The sequence below is a fragment of the Eleutherodactylus coqui genome, chromosome 2, assembly GCF_035609145.1.
Source record: "Eleutherodactylus coqui strain aEleCoq1 chromosome 2, aEleCoq1.hap1, whole genome shotgun sequence".
In the NCBI taxonomy this organism is placed as follows: domain Eukaryota; kingdom Metazoa; phylum Chordata; class Amphibia; order Anura; family Eleutherodactylidae; genus Eleutherodactylus; species Eleutherodactylus coqui.
In genome coordinates, this window is record NC_089838.1 from 250,151,340 (window position 1) to 250,172,943 (window position 21,604).

At 40.5% G+C, this 21,604-nt stretch overlaps 1 protein-coding gene across 1 annotated transcript in view; it reads left to right on the forward strand.

Annotated features, from left to right (window-relative positions):
- Positions 1 to 21,604, forward strand: part of NTRK3 (neurotrophic receptor tyrosine kinase 3) — a 650,206-nt gene that overhangs the window by 565,442 nt on the left and 63,160 nt on the right. Inside the window, exon 14 of the mRNA XM_066592818.1 lies at positions 19,218 to 19,348. Coding sequence (XP_066448915.1) covers positions 19,218 to 19,348 — 131 coding nt within the window. The remainder of the gene's footprint in view (positions 1 to 19,217; positions 19,349 to 21,604) is intronic.

Sequence of the window (21,604 nt, forward strand, 5' to 3'; positions counted from 1 at the left end):
GACCTGCCCCCTGATTGGCTCAGCGCTGAGCCAATCAGAGGCATGTCTCACTCACACCCATTCATGAATTCATGAATGGATGTGAGTCAGACCTGCCCCTGATTGGCTTAGCGCTGAGAGGCAGCAGTCACTCACCCATTCATGAATTCATGAATGGGTGTGTGAGTGAAACCTGCCTCTGATTGGTCAGGGTTGTGACCAATCAGAGGCAGACCATTCAGCAGGCGGGGATTTTAAAGCCCCGCCGGCTAAATAGTGCCGAGAAGCAGTTCAGGAGAACTGACAGCGGCCGCGGCTGGACTCCGGCTGCAGCGGAAAGGTGAGTATACAATTTTTTTTTATTTTATCACGCTTTAGGATGAATTGCAGGGAAGGGCTTATATATTTAAGCCCTTCCCGACAATTCACCCCGCGCACGCCGGCAGCCCATTGCTTTCAATGGAGCGGCTGTATTGCCGGCTCCATTGAATTCAATGGGCAAACATCGTTCTTCTCTGTCACAGCTGTTACAGCTGTGGCAGAGAAGAATGATTTGTCTTCTATATGTTCTCAATGGGGTCGGCGCTGCTGCCGCCGGCCCCATTGAGCGCATATAGAGAAGAGAACAGGAATCACAGATCGCAGATAGGTGCGATCTGCGATTTCTGTTCTATAATTTATCGGACGAGCGCATAAAAAGCGCTCATGTGTCCGATACCATTGCAAAGCAATGGTTTTATAAAATCGCCGGACGCATGCGCATGCGCAAATCGCGGCTAAAAACGCCCGTGTGACTAAGGCCTTAGGGCTCAGTCAGACGAGCGTTTTTTTTAGCAGACATGTTAGGCACGTTTGCGAATCGCATCTATTGGAGCCAATGCTTTACAATGAAAGCGGTCCCTTGTCCATTTTTTACATGCAGATAAAATTTGCACCTGCAAAACATAGGACATGTGAGTGCTAATGGACCTGGTCATGTGATTTTTTTCTAAACACGATGTGCAATTTCTATTCCTGTGCCTATAATGCATGAAAAATTTGCTCATCTGACTTAGCCCTTTAGGAGACCCTGTCACCATCTTTTTGCAGCCCTCATTGAGAGCACCATAGTGCAGTGTCTGTCCCACTGATTACATTGATATGTCTGCTGTGTAGATCTGTGCAGTAGTTTTAGATAAATTAGCATTTGATTATTAGCAGCCAGACACTGGACTAGTTCTGCATATTGAGGGTCACATTTAATTTCCCTGTCTTATACATAAACACAAATATCATAAGAAGCCATGCTGATAATTAGTGATGAGTTTGGTGCAGACGGTTCACAAACTTTTGCAAAAAGTTCATTTTGGTCTCAATTAGTTTGAATTGAGATTTCACAAAGACCCTTAAAAACTAGTGTATAACACCATCTAAGAGCCATAAATGCCCTGTAGAACACTCTAAGGGCTCAGTCACACGGGCGCATCGGGACCCGTACATCGGCACCGATGCGCCCGTGTGACTGACAGAAGACGACCGTACCTGAAGACAAACGTCTCTCTCCAGCGCTCATGAAAGCACACATGACCGGCAATGAAGCCGGTCACGTGTTCTTTCCTCCGGCGCTGCAGAGAGACGTCCGTCTTCAGGTACGGCCATCTCGTTCCTGCAGTAACACGGCGCCGATGCACCCGTGTGACTGAGCCCTTAGTATATGTATATAAAGTAACCAGGTTAAGAACCGAATACATTTAGCACTCCAACACCACTCCAATGACCCATTAGCTCATCCTAAGGGAGCCCTCAGATGACCATATGTGCAATTGTTCACGCTTCAGTGCAACGTATTTGTGTAGTGAATGAGGTAGATTTGTGCACGTATGGTGCATAGCCGTGCTCTAAAAGTGTTCTACTGGGCTTTTATGCTCTTATACAGTGTTTTGCACCAGTATTCATGACCATTATTGAGCATACTGAACTAGTAGAACCTTGTTTGGGGTAGAACTTTGCTAAAAGCTTGGTTTGGGCTTATGTCAAACTAAACATTTTGCAAAGTTTCACCTAAAAAAGGTTTCTTCTGGTTCAGTTTGCTTAACATTACTGATAATCTATAAATACACTTTGACAGTACCCATTTAAATACAATGTGAGGATTGTGCTGTACTATATTACATTTCTATAGACTCAACACAAGAAATAACAGCTAAATGGAAATGGTTGTCCATGGTGCTCAACCAATCACAGACTTAAGATGTGAGCTAAGCAGACAATAACTATTAGCACATTTGCCCTAGATTGTTAAAAAAAAGCAGACATTTGAATTTAGTTTTTCAAAGCATTCAACCTCCTTCCATTTTGACTTTCACTTCACATTACCACAGTTGAGCAACACAACAATTCCACCTAATGAGGTTTGACGGGAAGCAGAATTCATGGTGACATACTATCTGTAATTTGCCATTCAAGTAGTTTCTTTTTAAGACTCTAAAATGTCTTTAATGAATACACAGCGGGCCAAGATTTCCTTTAAAAGCTGATTGCTAAATCCACACAAGTGACAAATGTTTAGCTGAGAAAACTCTACAGGTTGACATGAAGCAAATAAACAGCAGTCCTGACGTACAGAGCAGAAGAAAATTTAGCTCTGCACAGTAGGCTGATACTGTAAACCCACCTGCAAGGTGACACATGTACAGAATTCAGCTCTTAAATACTTCCTGTATATCAAAAGTTCAGCATTTGGATATGAGACAGTTCAAGTATGTATACTTCATTTTTGCATGCCATTCTATGTTGACCTTTCATCGCCAGATCTCTTTACTCCACTAAAGATTGTAAAAGTGAAAATGTATCTCATCACTATGACTGGTATGACAAGGAAATATAACTTGCTATCAATCAAATTACAGGACACTCACTGATATGAAGAATAAAGTCCATAGAAGATAGTTTAAAACCTCCCCCCAAAAAACACCCAGCAGTGGACAACTCTAGAAGATATGGTACAGTGTGCCTAAATGGCAGTAAGTGCTCCAGCACAAGTCAATCGAGTTAGAGAAGGCTCTCGCTAATTTCTTATGAGTATAATACTATTGGGAAGATTAGCGTTAGGCGTGGATCTACTGGAATTTTCAAAGGAGGGCAGCAACTGTGAGATAGTGAACTGTTTCCCTAATCTTTCTTCAGGTTGAGAAGGTGGACCATTTTTGTCTCTCTTCTGTTCCCTGAGAAGGCATTGTAACACATTCTCATAAGGGAGTGAGAGGTTGGGATAGAATTAGTGAGCATCTTGCTCATCTGGAGAGGTATCGTCAACTTATTAAGGTGTGAGGATCTAATTTGTAGATTTCTAAGAAAGTCCTCTGGTGGAATTTTGAATTTCTCTATAAGGTCTGAGAAGAGTGTCACAGTGTTGTTACAGTGTTCAGTGATGAGGGGACTCCCTACAGGGATGAAGGAATCCCTTGCCACATCTGTCATAGCTGTGGCACATGATCGCAATGCTATTCCATTGCTTTCAATGGAGCCAGTGCTGCTGCCACCCCATTGAAAAGAAATGGAATGAAGGAAACCCCTGCAGGGATTTTCGGGGGGAGGGGGCATGAAATATAAGCCCTAGCCCAAAAATAAGTCCTAGGTGCTGAGGAAAAATAATTAATACATTACCTAGAAGCAGTGTCCTGGGCTATGCTGCATCTTTTCCTTGGGTCCCCGACACTGTTTTTCTTCATTTCCTTCCTACTGGGGATTGAAAAATCCCCACCTCCTGGAAGCACTGCCTCTGATTGGCTCAGCGCTTTGAACAATAACAGCCATTGTTGCTGTGATTGGTCAAAGCACTCAGCCAATAAGATGCAGCACTTCCAGAAGGCAGGGATTTTTCAATCCCTGGCCAGAAGAAAATGATGAAGAAGAGTGCAGTGGACTCGAGGAGAAGATGCATCGGAGCCGGACATCGCTTCTAGGTTATGTATTAAATTTTTTTTCCCCAGCATCTAGAGCTTATTTAAGGGCTTTGACATTAGGATTTTCTACTGTCACAGTAGGATTTCCTACTGTCAAAGTTGCATCGATTCTTGTTTTTGTCACAAAACGCTGTCCTATGTTTTGCAGGTGCGAATTTTATTTGCTTGTAAAAAAAATGGACATGTGACCACTTTCATTGGAAAGCATTGGTTCTAATTAGAGATGAGCGAGCGTACTCGGATAAGCACTACTCGCTCGAGTAATTGGCTTTATCCGAGTATCGCTGTGCTCGGGGCTAAAGATTCGGGTGCCGGCACGGAGCGGGGAGCTGCAGGGGAGAGCGGGGAGGAACGAAGGTAAGATCTTTCTCTCCTTCTCTCCCGCCCGCTCTCCCCTGCTCCCCGCTGCGACTCACCTGTCAGCCGCAGCGGCACCCGAATCTTTAGCCCCGAGCACAGCGATACTCGGATAAAGCCAATTACTCGAGTAGTGCTTATCCGAGTACGCTCGCTCATCTCTAGTTCTAATAGATGCATATCGCAAATGTGCCTAACATGCATGAAAAAAAACGCTCGTCTGACTGAGCCCTTAATGTTGGTAGTATAGGAGCCAATCTAGAGGCCAATATTTTTGCATAGGTTTCAATATCAGTGTCTAATGAGATAGGTTGGAAGTTCTGGGGACGCATGTGGGTTTTTCCCCAACTTAGAGAGAGTAACTATTAGAGCTTGTTGGTTTTCCTTTAGAAAAGAGCTCTCTATAACTGCTGGCTGAAACGTTTTGCACATATGCAGAGATAAGATATGTCAAAAAGTCTGGTAGTAAGCATTTGTGAGTCCGTCTGGGCCTGGTGATTTACCCACAGGTAAAGAATTAACATGCTTAGGTACTTCTGCTACTGTGATGGGAGAGTGAAAGGATTCTTTCTGGGCTGTGGAGAGGGTGCATAGATTAATTTTTTCTAAGAACGCTTGAACGTGATAGGTTGCGGTCAGAAACATGAAAGGGTTCAGGTTATATAAAGCCTAATAATAGTCTTGAAAAGTATTTGCTATTTCTGTTGGATTTGTTAATTCACCTACTTTATTTGGGCTTAGGGCTTGAGGCGGGAAGCTGATAGTTTCACAGATTTATTGTTTTGTGAGTAATATTTTTTCATAATTCTGAAGCAATATATTACGGAGAGTCTGAATTGATATAATTGTTTCCGCTTGTTGTATTGTTTGTATTGATTTGTTTTGTCTTTCAAGGACTTTAGTCTTGTTTAGTATTTCTTCCAAAAGTCTTTCTCGTCCTTTTTGCCATATTCTTATAAATGAGCCTCTAATAATTAAAGGGGTTGTCCCGCGATAGCTGGAATCGGCACATGTGACGGGGGCGGAGCTACGTGATGACACGTACAAGGGGCGGAGCCAAAACGCCGCTGCTGCCGAGCCAAGCGAAGAGAAAAGACCCATCTGCGCAAGCGCGTCTAATCGGGCGATTAGACGCTGAAGTTAGACGGCACCATGGCAACGGGGACGCCAGCAACGGAGCAGGTAAGTAAATAACTTATGTACGGCTCACATTTAATGCACGATGTATATTACAAAGTGCATTAATATGGCCATACAGAAGTGCCTACCCCACTTGCTGCCGCGGGACAACCCCTTTAATAACAACAATAATTAATTTTACTTTTTTTTTAGTCCCCATAGAGGACGTTGAGCTTGCAATTGTTTGATCGCTTATACAGTATAATGCAATACAGGCTTTCTATTAAAAGGCTTCCACGGGCATGTCTTAATAGAATAACAGTCATGGCAGGCCTAATAGCCTTCAGAAAGGCCCAAGGCCGATATGACACCCAGGTGGCAACCCCAAGATCTCATGGCGTGGGGTAAGGGGGCGTTCGGGACACTTAAATCCCGATCGATCAGGACATTTAGGTGCTGCTGGCACTTAAAAGTCACGATTGGAGTTGCAGTCCAATAGCAGCTGTTGCAGGTGGGTCTCAGCTGTTAAAGACTGCCAATACCCATGGTGTATGAACAGGCTCAGCTCCCAAGTCCATTCCATGCACAGCATATACTGTGGTTGTCTATATATGTTTTAACTGCATGGGACATATGCAGTTAGGACATGTATGACTGTCGCAAAGCGTTTACACTCCAATGCCAGGGACTCTGTGCCACCATATAGATTTCTGCTATGTACAAGAAGCCTAACACTGATCACACAAAACTATCCATGTTTACATCCTGCCATCACTTAATGTGATACATTACATAATACATCCAATACATAAAATAGATGGGAAAAAAGAATAAGAAACCATCATTAAAAAAGCATCTGCTCACAGAATACTCTTTATTTTCTTTCTATTGCCTTTCCCTGCCAGTAATGGAGGCTAGATCAATATCAAACATTTCCATGTTGTCACCTTCTGTGATTTTAGTTTCATGACTTACAACAAAGTCAGTACCAAGTGTGTATGCCTATTCATAATTTTACATTTGCCAGCGCTTGTAAGTCCAATTTAAATAGATCTGAGGGGTTTCCTGCTGACTTTCTGTCTGGTTCTGTTCAACCAAAAATCATGAAAAGGTAAATTGCTTTTTCTCAGATCAAATGCTTTTTCAAATGCATTCAAAAGTAATTCATGACACTTTTTGAAATTTGTATTTGTGATCATTACATATAGATTTTTTTAAGTCATTCTATAAAGTGAAACCCAGCACAATAATTGAAGCCACTTATATTCATACTATGTTTACAAAACATCTCCTCACACATTGATACTGGTAAAGGGATAATATGGAATGTTATGCCTTTGTTGTAGGACGATGCCATGAGCATTTTATAAAGTAGCACCGATAAGAAGAGTCGGAAAGGTTTGTCTGCTAGGTTAGTGCGGTCTTGTCCAAGGCATTGCTTTGGACAAGACCATTGGAAGCATTAACCTATACGGTTTCATACATTTGTTATTGACTCCCAATGAAAAAAAAAGTATGACGTGCAGTATATATGTTTTACATATAGATGTGTTGAAAAGCTCACTTTGCTACAATTTTCAATGCGGTCGAGATAGCAATATTTTAACATGCTCAGGCCAACCATCTGCCAAAAAGATACTTTTTAGCCTATGTTTAGTTAACCCCCTTCCCGTGGCAACTCCCTTTTTGTTTTTGTAATTTTTTGTTCCTCGCATTCAAAAAATCATAACTTTTTAATGTATCCCACGATATAGCTACATGAGGGCTTGTTTTTTGCGGAATAAATTATATTTTTCAATAATACCATTTAAAATATAATATAGTGGAAATTTTAAAAAAATATCCTAGTGGGACAAAATGGAAAAAACTGCCATTGTGCCATTTTGAGGCGTTTTGTTTTTATGGCATTCATAGTGCGATAAAAATGGCATATTATATGTATTCTGTAGGTCAGTATGGTTGCAGTAATACCAAATTTATATTGTTTTCTCTTAATGTAGTACTGCTTAGAAAAATATACCTTTAAAAAACTTTATTTCTATCACCATCTTTTGACTCCCATGACATTTTTATTTTTCCATCGATGCAGCTGTTAGGGGGCTTTACTTTTTTGCTGGATGACCTGTAGTTTTTATTGATACCATTTTGGAGTACAAACAACTTTTTCATCGTTTACTATTACTTTTATTTCTCGTAGAAGGGGAGACTAAAAAAGTGCAATTTTGCCATTGCGTATATATATAATATATTGTTCGCCATACAAAAATAATTGGTATATTTTAATAATTTGTACTTCTACAGATGCAGGGATACCACTTTTTACAGTTTTTACTTTTTTATTTTTTGTGACGACTTAGGGCTCAGTCAGACGAGTGGCGATCCACGCGTATTTCCGCGCGGAAGAATCCACATGACCGGGTCCATTGCCAGCCTTATGTTCTTTCCTAGCAGGTGCGGATTGTCGTCCGCACGTTTTTTTGTGTGGAAATACTTGCGGATCTCTGCTTGTCTGACTGAGCCCTTAAGGGGTAATCCCGAATCATGGCTGTTGTCGGTTTGTGCTGACTTTCCAAGATGACTGACACCCACCATGTATGTAGTGGGCTCGGCATTGTGCGTCAGGAATTGGTTACTAGAACATTATATGTATACATTGATAGAATTTCCTGATAAGCTTATATTTTTTTAGAAGTGTGATCGCAGAATGTGAGTGAATGATCTCAGATGATTGTCTCATCTGAATGTGAATGCTCCCTGAATTGGCCTTAAAGGGTTGTCCCATCATTTCAGAAAACAGCTGGAATGATTTTACTAGGCAAAAAGAGGAGTCGTTGGCAGAGGTGTAACTCGAAGCTCCTTGGCCCCAATGCAAAACCTGTAACAAGGACCCCAACTGTAATGCTTTATTCATAGTACTGGGCTCCTTATATGGAGAGGAGAGGCCCCCTGAGGCTCCTGGGCCCGGGTGCAACCGCACCTCCTTACCCTCTATAGTTACTCCACTGGTCGTGGGCAGGAGGACATTACACCTGCTGTAGGCACTGCATGGGTAACGTAGTATTTCAGGACAGTCATTTAAGGTGTTTATACACATTAGATAAAAGCTGATTAATGAGGAATGTCTTGTGAATAATTGTTCTGTAGATGCAGCCATATATATTTTACTCCACATTGGCCTATATAGTTGCTCAAACTGGCCATACATTGTCATTTACATTGAGCAAGGCATGAACAGTCTTCCTGAAGTATTCTTTAAAAGAAAAATTGTGTACATAAAAATGAAAGATTGTCAGATAATTGGACTAGGATTTCAAACATTGCTGAATTCTTTCCAGATGATGACTGACACTGGTTAGCTAAAAAAATCATTCATTGTTAAATTTAAGTCAGAGAATGTTTAGTTTTAGTTAAAATCATCCATTTTCATCAACTTTAGTCTATCGTGTATGGGAAAACTCAGATTAATGGCTTTCATGTAATACAAGGATAACTCAGTTTCACCAAGGCAGGAGCTAATCTAAGAGACGCCTGGTCAATCTTGCTCAGAGAGGGAGGTTCTGAGTGATGTACTGTACCTACATATGCCGCAATAGGATTTATGGACTATAGTTGTCTTTTTGAGACAACTTCTCTAAGGCTTCCTTTTCCAAACTGAAATAGCTTTAGTGATAGGTGTCACACAGGGTTGTGTCATTAGTCAATATGGTATGTCATAAATACATTATCTTAAGCTTTGATTTTAAGTTGGTAATTCCATTAAATATAGATTTTACACTGAAAGGGGTTGTTCAGTTGCAAATTATTGATAAACTATTCTCAGGATAGGTCATCAATACTAAATAGACTAGGGTCTGCTGCTTGGGACCTTCACCGATCAGCTGTTCCCTGGGTCAATGTGCTTGTTCACTGCATTCATTTCTGCAGGAAGCAGACAGCTACATTCTCACTGTAGTTGCCTGGATTGTATTGCAGGCCACAATCCCATTGAATTGAATGGTCTGTAATACAAAGTCTGGCCACTGAAGTGAGAATGGAGCTGTCTGCTTCCTGCTGAAATCAACTATGTGTACAAGCACAGTGGCCTAGAGAACATTTTATTGACAAGGCTCCCAAGTGACAGACCACTACCAATCTACTATTGATGACCTATCTTGAGGATAAGCCATCAATTGTTTATATCTGGAGAGACTCTTTAAAGTTGCCTATCAGCAAAGATATATTTTCTTTATAGTTTGTTCATTTACTTTCAACTCATGTAATTAATGAACATACAGTATTACCTAACTGCAGCATTACCTTACCGTGACTGACTTGGAGCTTAATTCTAAAAATATGCAGTATATGCTACTGTGCTAAAACTTTAGAGAATGACAATCAATCATCTATTATGAAGTGTTCCTTGTCATTCACTTAAGAACTAATGTTCACATGAAAACTGAAAATAGTTACAAGATTATTATGTTTTACATGAACACATTACCCATCATGTACCACAGAGTTGTCACATTGAGTCCATGTAAAGTCACACGATGAGGTAAGAGTCTCCCACACCTACCCTTCTATAGTGACACTTGAGTTACAGAAAATAGAGTTAGTTAAACTTGTCATCAACATTTTAGTAAGAGGCAGTTATTGTATTAAGGCCCATTAACACGTAACGATTATCGCTTAACATTTCTTTAAACAAATGAGCGATAATCATTACATGTAAATGCTGACATCGTGCAGTTTTCATCCGAGCGATGATTTTAAGGTGAACCTAAAATCCATTGTTCAGCCACAGAGAGATAAAGTGTCTCTCAATAGACAGCATGCTGTTTTCTCCCTGGGAGTCAGGAGATTACATTGTAGCCTGCTGGCAGCCCCAACGAAACAATGCACCTGTGTGCACAGCTGGGCATGTGATTAGTCACATGCTGGGCTCTGCAAACAAAAGTTTGAAAGATTAATAACATTTAAAAAAAAATACAAGTAATCTGATTTGCAAATTTTTTTATAATTTGGCAAACTAAAAGCCTCCCCAATACATAAAAACACCTATTGTATTACTGCATGTTTCCAGGAACCTTCAATAGAGTGGGACATATTTAGAAATCTAGCAGACAAGGTGATAAATGAATGTTGAATGAGCCATATTGTGTTTGAAAAACATGGACAATTTTCATGCACAATTGGCCTTTTTTATTGAAAAGGGTGTACAGTGAAAAATAATAGATTTGTTCCCTCTTACATTCAGTGTATGTTATTTAGTGTGAATGATATTTTCTCCTGGAAGTACATTGTTCACAGACAGCCATCTTTTATGTCGCTTGACATCAATAACATAGTTCAGTGGATTGCTTCTAGTACAAACTGTGTGCAGTGATACATCACGCTAATAAAACACATTAATTCCATACTCTTTTTAAAACACTGACCTCATCATCCAGTAAACGGTCATCATTGGTCTGAAGTTTCTTGATAAAGTTAAATAAAAATAGTTTTATATGCGCCAATCCATCTATTTCCCTGAGCTGCGGTCAAGGATATGTTCCGGTAATATATGTGATAAATAGCTACCATATATGAACATTGTGTGCCAATTTAGGGATTATTACTACAAATTTAAAGGGATTTTATGGGACTGAAAAACAAATTAAATGTCCCTTGGTCCACAGACCCCCCCCCCCCCCTGCTGTTCCGATCCGAGACTAAAAGCCTATGATGGGCTGAGTTGTAACATATATAAGGAATGTAATCACTAAACTTCTTCCAGGATGTGAGGACGTCTGAGCATGTATGGCTTATTTTTGTATTTTCAACAGTTCTACGTCCATATATTTTTTTTTTACTCTTTTAGTCCTTATTAGACCATTAAAGGGGCCAATAAGATTAGAAATAAAGGGCTTTCTATTTTTCCAGTAACAATGCCACAGTTCTATAAATTCATGGTCTGTGAGGGGAATAGAAGTTAAATAGCATTCAAATTAATTTTTGAGCTGCAATACCAAACGCAGCCTATAGTATATAGTAGCACTGCTTCTAGAAAAATAAAGATGACCCTATTTTTAATCTCATAAACTTGTTTAAGGTTTTATGCAATATCACGTTATTATAAAGGACAGGGAATGAGAAAGGTTTTAAAAAAAACATCATATGGCTCCATATGAAATAGGGCATGTGCTCATGTGCTCTATAAATACCTGTGTTACTGCTCTCAGTAGGAGAAGAAAAGTGATCTTGTAGATACTTTTTAATGGCTGACAAAAATAAACTATCTTACAGCGAGCTTTCGAAGTTACTTAGGCCTCTTTATCATGCCTATGCCAGCCTGCTGAAGAGCCTAGGTAACCCTGAAAGCTTGCTGTAACATAGTTTCTTTTGTTATTAGTGTATCTTGATGCCACCAGAAATACTAGTGGAGCCAAGATACAAGATGTTTGACAGGGAATTGACGCCATCTCTTCGTGATTGGCTGCAGGCCATTGTCCCCTTTGCTCAGGCTCACAGGCTCTGTTTTTTTTCCCTGCACTGACTGTAGCAGGCGTCCCAGCAGCCACGCTTTCCCTGTTCCTGCCACCCATTTTTTGCTGTTACCTAGTTTGCTGCTGGCCCGGCTGTCACCTTCGCTGCCTTTGAGTGGACCGCTGTGACTCCACCCTGGCGACCCTTCCTCCACCCTTCCACGCTGTGAGTGTAGGAGAGGACAGCAACTGCAGTGGGAGGACAGCAACTGCAAAGGTGAGCATAGATGCCCCCCTCGCTGCGCCTGCCCCTGCCGCTCTGCAGAGCTCACCGTTTTGTGCGTCTGAAGTCACAAGCAGTCACCGCTTCCGCCCCCAGCACAGCTTTCTGGACTTCGCGGGGTTGCCCATCACCGCTCCGTCGCGCAGCAGCGCTGCAGAGGGCAGCCCGACCGCTCCCCCCTTACTCCACAGCCTCGCCCGCTGACCACCACCGCTCATAAGTCCTGATCGCCACCTCTTACCTTCCTCCACGGTAGCTACAGGACCTGTGAGGGTGAGGATGGGGAGAATACAGCACAGCCAATCAGTAACAGGGGGCATCAACCCCCCTGTCAAACTGCTTGTATCTTGACTCCACCTATACTTCTGGTGGCGTCAAGATACACTAATACCGTTTCTTTTTGCTAGCCAATAAAATGTATTATAACTACAAGATTAATCTATTGACTAACATGGTACAAAAGTTTTTTTTTTAAATACCTGTGTCATACACTGCTCCTTTAAGAACTACACTAGGCATAGAATGTATGCAATTTCTTAATATGTCCTGTTTAAGTTGTGGGTGATAGTGTAAGCCCTACCTTGGGATATATTTTCATTGTATATATTACTATTTTTCATGGTTATAATCCACAATGTGTACCAGATAAATGTATTTAAAGCTCAGCTCGGTATCACTATATCAATACATTGTCCAACAAAAAATGTGGTTGCCCACTTGTCCACAAGGCTGTCTTTTTATAGCTAAATCTTGCTGCAGATTTGATTTCTCTATTACAGGACCGTGTTATCTCTTTTCAGTTCAGCCACAGCTTATCGCAGAAAGCAGACATTGCTAACTCTTGTGCTCAGTTCTGGCACACGAACACTGTAAAGGTTGAAATTATTCCTTACAGAATGACTTTATTATTTTTTTCTCATACACCCACATATTACTTTTATGCGGCTGCCTTTTGTAATTCTAGCAAAAGAAAAAGAATCTTTCCATGGGTGGTAGAAAGAAATCTTTTAAAGTCATTATTTTCAGTAAATTGTTTATTTCGTCAATATGGTTTGCAAATATCAGCAAGCATTGCACAATGAGGATGGTTGAGTCCGCAGGAATTCTTGTTGTACATAAAACACTAATATAAAATGATACTATATATTTTCATAAAAGCTTTCATGGAATAAAATGCCAGAAATTTGGATGTTATCTTTTTCTGGTTGCCGTGGTTAAGTCCAGGGATCGGTGTATATCGGCTATAATAATTTATTTCATTAATAGTTTTATTAATGAAACACGCCTGCATCCTTATTAAACAGCATGTGTTTGACTATGATACCCTGTGCATGTACTCTGAGTTTTCTATGTATGGCAAAACTTCCACACAACCTATGTGCTGGTGTACCAATAGACTATTCTTACTCTAATATACTTCTTAAAGAGTATTCATACCTGAATAGGAAATATGAGAAATCTGTAGCACAGCTAGCACTCTGGCCTGGTGACCCCCTAACACTAATGCAGGGACCATAAAACCTTCACATCTTTATTAGTGGACTATTTAAGTATTTATTTATTTCTCTACTCATCCTCTTGTGGTATTTTTATAAGTGCAAATTATTCACATCATGTATGTGCCTTGTCATGTTTATGTGTGCATATATATTCATCCCTCTTCAGATCTATTTCATTATGCCTGAGGAAGAATTATGAGAGGTCCGTAAGCGCACTATAAAATCATGTATTTTTGTTAGCCATTAAAAGGTATCATATCTACAAGATTATTTGCTTTCTCTTGCTGGGAACAATCACATTCTAATATATGCTGAATGGCCACTTTATTATTCGCCTGCAACTTCAGTGTGCAAGTTTTCCATGGATCAGTTTCAATGTGAATTTATATGGAAAATCAAGTGATTTGAATGACTTTTAACAAAGCATGGCCATTGGGGCTAGACTAACTGAGGCCAATATTTCAAGAACTGCCAACTTTGTGAGGCTTTTTCGTGCAACTGTGTTAAGTGTGGATGGTGTGTTCAAAGAAAAACATTCAGTATGAGGAAATCTTGTGGATGCAAGCAACTTGTTGGTTCAAGGAGTCAAAGATGTAAAGACTTATTCTGACAAAATGTTGGTACACAGTCAGGCAAATTGCAGCCAAATAAAACGCTGATGCTATAAATAAAGGGTCTGAATGAATAACTTGTGTTTCCTTAGCATTGATGGGCTATAGCAGTAGATGACCAGCTTGAGTATCATTGCTATCTAAGAAAAATAGAAAGGCAAGACTCCTTTAGGCATAAGAGCACAAAAATTGAATTGCTGAACACTGAAAAAACATTGCCTGAAAAGATGAATCCAGATTTATATTGCACTATGTTAATGGGAGGGTCAGAATTTGGCACATATGGCATCACTCAATGGACTCTTTGTGTCAGGTGTCAACAGTTCAGGTTGGTGGAAGTGCAGTAAGGGTGTGAAGAATGTTTTTTTTAGCATATCCTGGGTTCTCCAATATCTGTGGTTGGACACCACAATGAATTTCTGTGGTTCTGAAGGCCAAGGAGGTCCAACAGGTTACCAAATAGGATGCCTTTAATAAGGTGGCAAACAAGTGTTGTTGTTAGCCATTTAGTTGTTCACGACCCTCAGTGACCCTGAAGGCGAGCTCCCTCCATGTTTTTTGGTTTTGCACTGCTTCTTTCAGTTGTGTGATATCCATGCCAGTATCAGCTCTGACAGTATCAGCCATCATGTTCTTTGGCGGCCAGGTCTTTTACCACTGATCTTTTCATGCATTATAGATTTTTCTAGTGACTCTGCTTGTGGTACTTGGCCAAAATACGTGAGTCTGAGTCCGGTCATCTTGCCTTGTATATTATTATTTAGTTATTCGTTTTGTTAAAGAGGCAGTCTACCAAATGAGCAAGAAGTCTGAATCAAGACTTTAAGAAGTTGCAATATGATATTTGGGGTTCATGCAAGCAGCGTTGCGGCATGTGCTGATCATGTATGGTAATAAAGGAGATGGAATAAATCCTCCACAGTGCCACCTATTGGAAGGCAGCATTCCTTCAAGCCAAAGTCAGACTTTTTTTTACAAGCCTTGTAACAATGATCAGGAATCAAAAGCAAAGCCAGACCCCATGTAAATACAGCTGTTTTAGGGTTTTTGCCCTTCATCAGTGTACAGTAGGAGTCTGTAGAGGTTTTATTCCATTCACCTTATTTGCATATTACCCAGAGGAGAGTGCATGGCCATTTGAGTCTCCTCACTCACCATCTAGGTGCTCTCCCTAAGGAGAAAAGATTGCATTTCTGATCATGTATGGTGACACATGTATTCCATACAGGTCCATAATGCAGTGTATGCCAGCATGTGGGGTTTCATTGATTAAACTATTATCTAGTAAACTATAGGCCCAGTAATAATTGAGTGAGAATCATTTTATCTGGTGGGCCCAAGGTACTTCATTGTAATATCACAATCTCACTGCTACAGAATCCATAATGCTCAGATAAGCAATGTTACATATTCCAATTTCTACTATCTACTTCTGCTTCCTCAGAGCCATCTCTGACAGCTGCAGCAATAGCAGACTTTCATTATGATGGAAAACAGGGGTCATACATATTTTTTAGGAGAATGTATTAGATTTTAAAGATTGTTTGATATTGTTTGATCCTCTGCCCACCTCAATTGATGTTAAAAATCATTATGCTTCACTGGCTACAAAAGAACATTGGGCAAATAGAAAAGTCCAGACACAAGAGTAGCAAGTAAATACATTATAAACAAAAGTTAATAGGAAACTTGCAAGCAAGTTGACATCACGCAGCTGTTACGAATAAGCAAAATGTCAGTGCTGTAATTGCCCAGATGTATTGTTCCATTATTCTAGTTCAGAAATCTGCTGCTGTGTAGTTAGTTGCAAGCCCAGGAATGTTAATAATTCCAGATAAATGAATGTTGTGTGCCTCTACTACGACAAGTGAATTCTTGCCGCACAGTGCAACAAGCTTTTTCTGCTATAATTACAAAAAAATTAGGCTCCTCCTATGTTGCAGTATACAGTATCAATTGATTATAGATACAGTATTTATTCATCTACACGTGTCTCTCCTTAGCTTTCCTTTGGGTTAGTTATGTATATGTGTATGTATATGTGACCAGCCAGTGTTTGTGGCCTGTCTAAAGTTTTGGGAATCCCAGAAAATATAATTATAATCACATGGGATTACCTGCATTAAATCACAGGCAGAAAAAAAATCCCATACTGAAACATAACTGTTAACAGATATACATTAGAATCCTTTTTAATAATTAAATATATAACACATTTACCGACCAACCAAAGTTGTATTTCTAGATAAATCAGTAAACATAGAGTGCAAGTTCACTGATATTATCCACAACATATACCAATTTCAGAGACTTTCTTATTCACAGTTTGACATGTTAGTTTCCTAATGTAAATCCATCAGAGGCAAAGCCACATTACTAAGAGGGAAGTGGAGAAAAGTTACATATTTATGTCTGTCCCTAATCTGATCCTATTATTTACTGCCTATGAGTAGAGCAACTGCCCCGATAAGGGCAACCCTCAGTGGGTAATCCTCAGATGTCTATTATTGAACCCTATTTTAGTCATCATACTAAACTCTAAATGTGTTTCCCCACTGATATATGGTTCAATCAGGGGTTATATTGGTCCTGAATCATGACTGGTAGGGTGAACAACACTGACACCAGGCCATAAACAGGGTATCTCTTTTGGCTTTACCTCTGATGAATATGCTTTAGGAAACCAATCTGTCAAACTGTAAGAATGCCTTTAAAATTATATATATATTATGGATGATGGCTGTGGACTTGCACTCTGTTTTTTTAATTCAGAAAAACTCTATTGAACAAACAAAACAAGCACAATAAAATGCAAAGAGCACTAGACTTAACCCTTTGGAATCCAATTTTGGATTCAGGGTTTCCTAGGAGGCTTTCTCTTTCTGCCATTATACAATGGCACCATCTGCTGGCTAGAGCCAGTACTGCGGTGTGGGACATGATGCAGAGGCCCCCGACAACAGAGCGGCCAGTAATATACAGTAAGAATACCCTGCCGGATGTCTTCCAACATCGGAGCTGTACAGCCTTCAATCAGAATGTCTTTAGACGTCAGACAGTGGATTGGAAAGGGTTAAAATCTGAAATACCCATAGATATAGACAGAATTCCAGAGTGTATAGTAGCAGAATAATAAAATAACATTCAAACTAAGAAGGAGTCTGTGTCTTTACGGCATCTCCCAGTCTGAGGAAAGATCCTGAGAGGTCTGAAAGCTCGCAATAACATCATGTATTTTTGTTAGCCATTAAAAGGTATCATATCTACAAGATTACTTGGTTTCTCTCACTGAGAACAATCACATTTTGCCTAACAACAAACCTTTTTTTTTGTAAGTGGAGTAAACACACAACGGAGCAGGGACACAACCATAACAACTGTGCAGTATAGAATACTTAGTCTTAACTTAAAGGAACAGTGAAATTGAGGCACAGCACAATTACCAGAAAGCAATAATGTGGTGACATTAAAGATACCCAACAGGCAATAGTAGCACATGAGTTGAGCCAGACCACTCAAGTCATGCCAGGGAAGTGAATCCAGGGGAGCCATACAATGTAGTATTTGTCTGGCCTGCCCTGGTGAAGGTAAATGAGTTTCTTATAGAGTAAGGAGATGTTCACACTACTTATTCATTGTGCAAGAGGGGGAAAAATATAGGTCTTCCAATTCCAGGCTATCACTCTTCTAGTCTGGAATAACATCTCATGAAGTAACTGCTATTGGGGGGAGGACAGTTGGAGAAGAATAGACAAAAGTTAGAGGTTAGTGGAACTGGGGCCGCCAGCAAATCATTCAGGGATCTAACAACTTGCAAGCAGAAGCCATGTATATATGGGCTTACACTCTTTGTTTAGTGATTTATCCAGTGATACAACTCTGGTTGGTCAGTAAATGCATTGTATATTTTAAGATTAAAAGTTTTAATGTATATCTATTAAAAGTTATGCTTGGGTATGGGATTTTTTCAGGCTGTGATTTGCTGTCAGGGGTTTGGCTAGCATGTCTCAAGCATCCAAGTGTATATTGAATTTGTAAAGGTAAGATTGGAAATTCAAGGAATCCTAGAATGGTAGAGTTGGAATGACCTTCAGGGTCATCGGGTCCAACCCCCTGCTCAGTGCCGCATCACTAAATCATCCCAGGAGATGTAAAGGCTGGACACATCTCCATACTGGATACTGTATTTATTAATTCTAATATCCTATTATGCTATATGGCAAAAACATCTGAATTACAATGCAGCTAATTAAGTGCGGATCCATTGGCCAATGCTATAGATTCTTTGAAAAATGCATATTGGGTTTACCACAAATCCTAAACATACCCTAAATAGAGATGAGCGAGCATACTCGCTAAGGCACATTACTGAGCGAGTAGTGCCTTAGCCGAGTATCTCCCCGCTCCTCTCTAAAGATTCGGGGGCCGGCGCGGGTGACAGGTGAGTTGTGGCGGGGAGCGCGCGGGAGAGAGGGAGAGAGATCTCCCCTCTCTCCCCCGCCGCTACCCGCCCCCCGCCGCCCCCCGAATCTTTAGAGACAAGTAATGTGCCTTAGCAAGTATACTCGCTCATCTCTAACCCTAAACATATTCAGATGCGGTCCTACTAAATCAAACTATAGCTTACTACTAGGATAGGTCAAAACGTGCTTACTTTTTCTTCCATAACTACAGTACATTCTCGAAGCAGCAGTAAACATGTTTTGAATTTCATCCCAGTATGCTTTAAAATGAAAATGGCACTGACCACTATATTCTGGGAATTGGTTGGCGTCCCACCAGTCAGATATTATAACTCGCTCCCTTTCCATGCGGCATATAGAAATAATCTACAGAGTAGTCCAGTAACTATGTATTGCATTATTTTTCCTGCATTTGTCCTGGATAGCTGCCTACAATATAGTTCAGATCTACACGGCTTGCTCATTTCTACATTCAGTTCTACAAGACCTAAAGATGTATTCTGTTTTTTTCTCATTCAGATGTGCAGTACATTAAAAAGAGGGACATTATTCTGAAGAGGGAACTTGGCGAAGGAGCTTTTGGGAAAGTGTTTCTGGCTGAGTGTTACAACCTTAGCCCAACCAAAGACAAGATGCTTGTAGCTGTCAAGGTAACAAAGAACAAGATTGACTTCTCTATCTGTCTTTACTGCTCATTTGTGGAAATAAACTATGTTTGTATGGCATTTGAAACTGTAAGACCAAACTACCTTATTTTACAGATCTGGTAATAATATGTCCAAACTTGTTGGGTAGAAGCTGACAAACCAATACTTTCTTCATTACATGGGCCTGGCTGCAAAGGATCTGTTCTCCAATCGAAGTGAAATGCCTATCCTTAAGTGGGTTGTGCAAGATTAGAGGAACATGGTTGCTATCTTCCAAAACAGCACCAAAATAGTAGACTGATATTGCAATTCATCCCCATGGACTTCAATGGAACTAAGCTGCAATTCCAGGAAAAACCTGTGGACAGGTGTGGTGCTGTTTTTGAAAGAGAATAGCCTTGCTTTTCTAATCCTACGTATTTGTAAGGGTATTTTCTGTGCGAATTCCACCTCTAAAAACCACGGCAAAATCCGTGGCTTCCTGACTCTCTGCAGCACTGGAAGAAAGAACGCATAACAGGCAATGGAGCCGGTCATGTGTTCTTTCTTCGCACCTGCAGTGCGGACGTCTTATCCTTCAGGAAGACGGGCACATTGGCGCCCGGATGCGCCCGTGTGACTGAGCCCTTAGGGTATGCGACCACAAGCTATATTAGATGCAGATTTTTCGCAACATAAAATCTCCCGTGATACCACAGTGAAAAAAACTACACTTGAAGGCTCCTTCAGACGTCCGTATGTGCAAATCCGCATATTTCAGCACAATGTATTTGTGCCGTGTATGAGGTTTGATTAAGTTGATTTGCGCACATATTGGCGCATAGTACTGTACTTTTTGCTCAAGCAGGACGTGTTCACTTGCGCTCACGACATATCCCCGTCATGATTTAAAAGGCTATTTAGCCTTATGAGGCTCAGATGTGTTCTTTTTTTCTCTGGATCGGACAGTGTGTTGCTCCTTCGCACACCTCCCATAGACTTCTACTAGGCCATTTGTGTGCAAATATGCAGGAAATAGAGAAGGTCCTATTTTTTTACTGGGTGTTTGAACTGTGCAAGCAAAACACATGGATGAAAATGAACCCATTGACATCTATGAGTTCTATTCTCTGTGCATTGTGCGTGTACATTTTACAATACGGTCGTCTGCAGGGGCCATGACGGTGTGAATCTTGCTGCAGAATTTGGTGCAGATTCACCATGGATTTCACCCTTGCATTGTATACTCACATCCACAAGAAACAATTGATGTAAAATCTGCGGTGCATTTCAGTTCCGCTGTGAATAACACACTAAATTTTTTCACTTTGGATGAGATTTTTTAAATTCACATGAACCTATTTGCGTGTTTATTTGCATGCGCAATACGCAGAGAATAGAACCCATTGATCACAATGAGTTCGCTCTTATTTCTCTGCATGCAAAAAACGCATGGTGCTCGATCAAAGGCCCCCATAGAAGTATATGGAAGTTGTGCAAATGTGCACTCAATACCCATACAATTGCACAATACACATGTGGAACTCATTAGGCTCAATAGCCTTTAAAATGCCAGCAGGGGTGTGTCCCACGCATATGTAAACTAGCCCTGTCGTTGCAAAAAGTCAGTGATATGCACAAAAGAGCATTGCTCATGGCGCTACCGCGTGCGTTTTTGTGCATACGCCCATGTGAGTCCGGCCTTAGGCTGCCTTCACATGGGCGAGAAACTCGCATGAGATTTGTGCGTTATGAGACGCACATATATGAACCCCATTTTTTTAAATGGGGTCCTACACATGAGTGATGTTTTCCTGGAGAATTGCTTCTTCCCCGAAATAATGCGAAGCCACCCTAACAATCCTGATTTGCCGCAGATCCACATACTAAAATCTATAACAGAAATTGAACTGCTGACCAGATTTTAAGTCTGCAGCCTGTCAATTTATGCTACAGATTGATTGCAAATGTGTTACAAATTTTCCCCATTGAATTCAATGGGATGTAAAAATCTACAAGAAATCCAGAAAACTGGACACAACTGTATGTCAACTATCTGCTATTTTTAGTTTGTGTTTTGACAATGGTAGTGGATATGCTTTTTTTTCTGACATAAGCTAATTTTTGATACTCTATCTATGTAGTGAGCTTGGTTCAAATATCATATCTATGCAGTGAGCTTGGTTCTGGTACTGTATCTATGCAGTGAACTTGGGTCTGTATGCAGAAAACTGTGTTCTGGTATCATACATATGGGTACAGTAAGCATGGCTCTGGTAC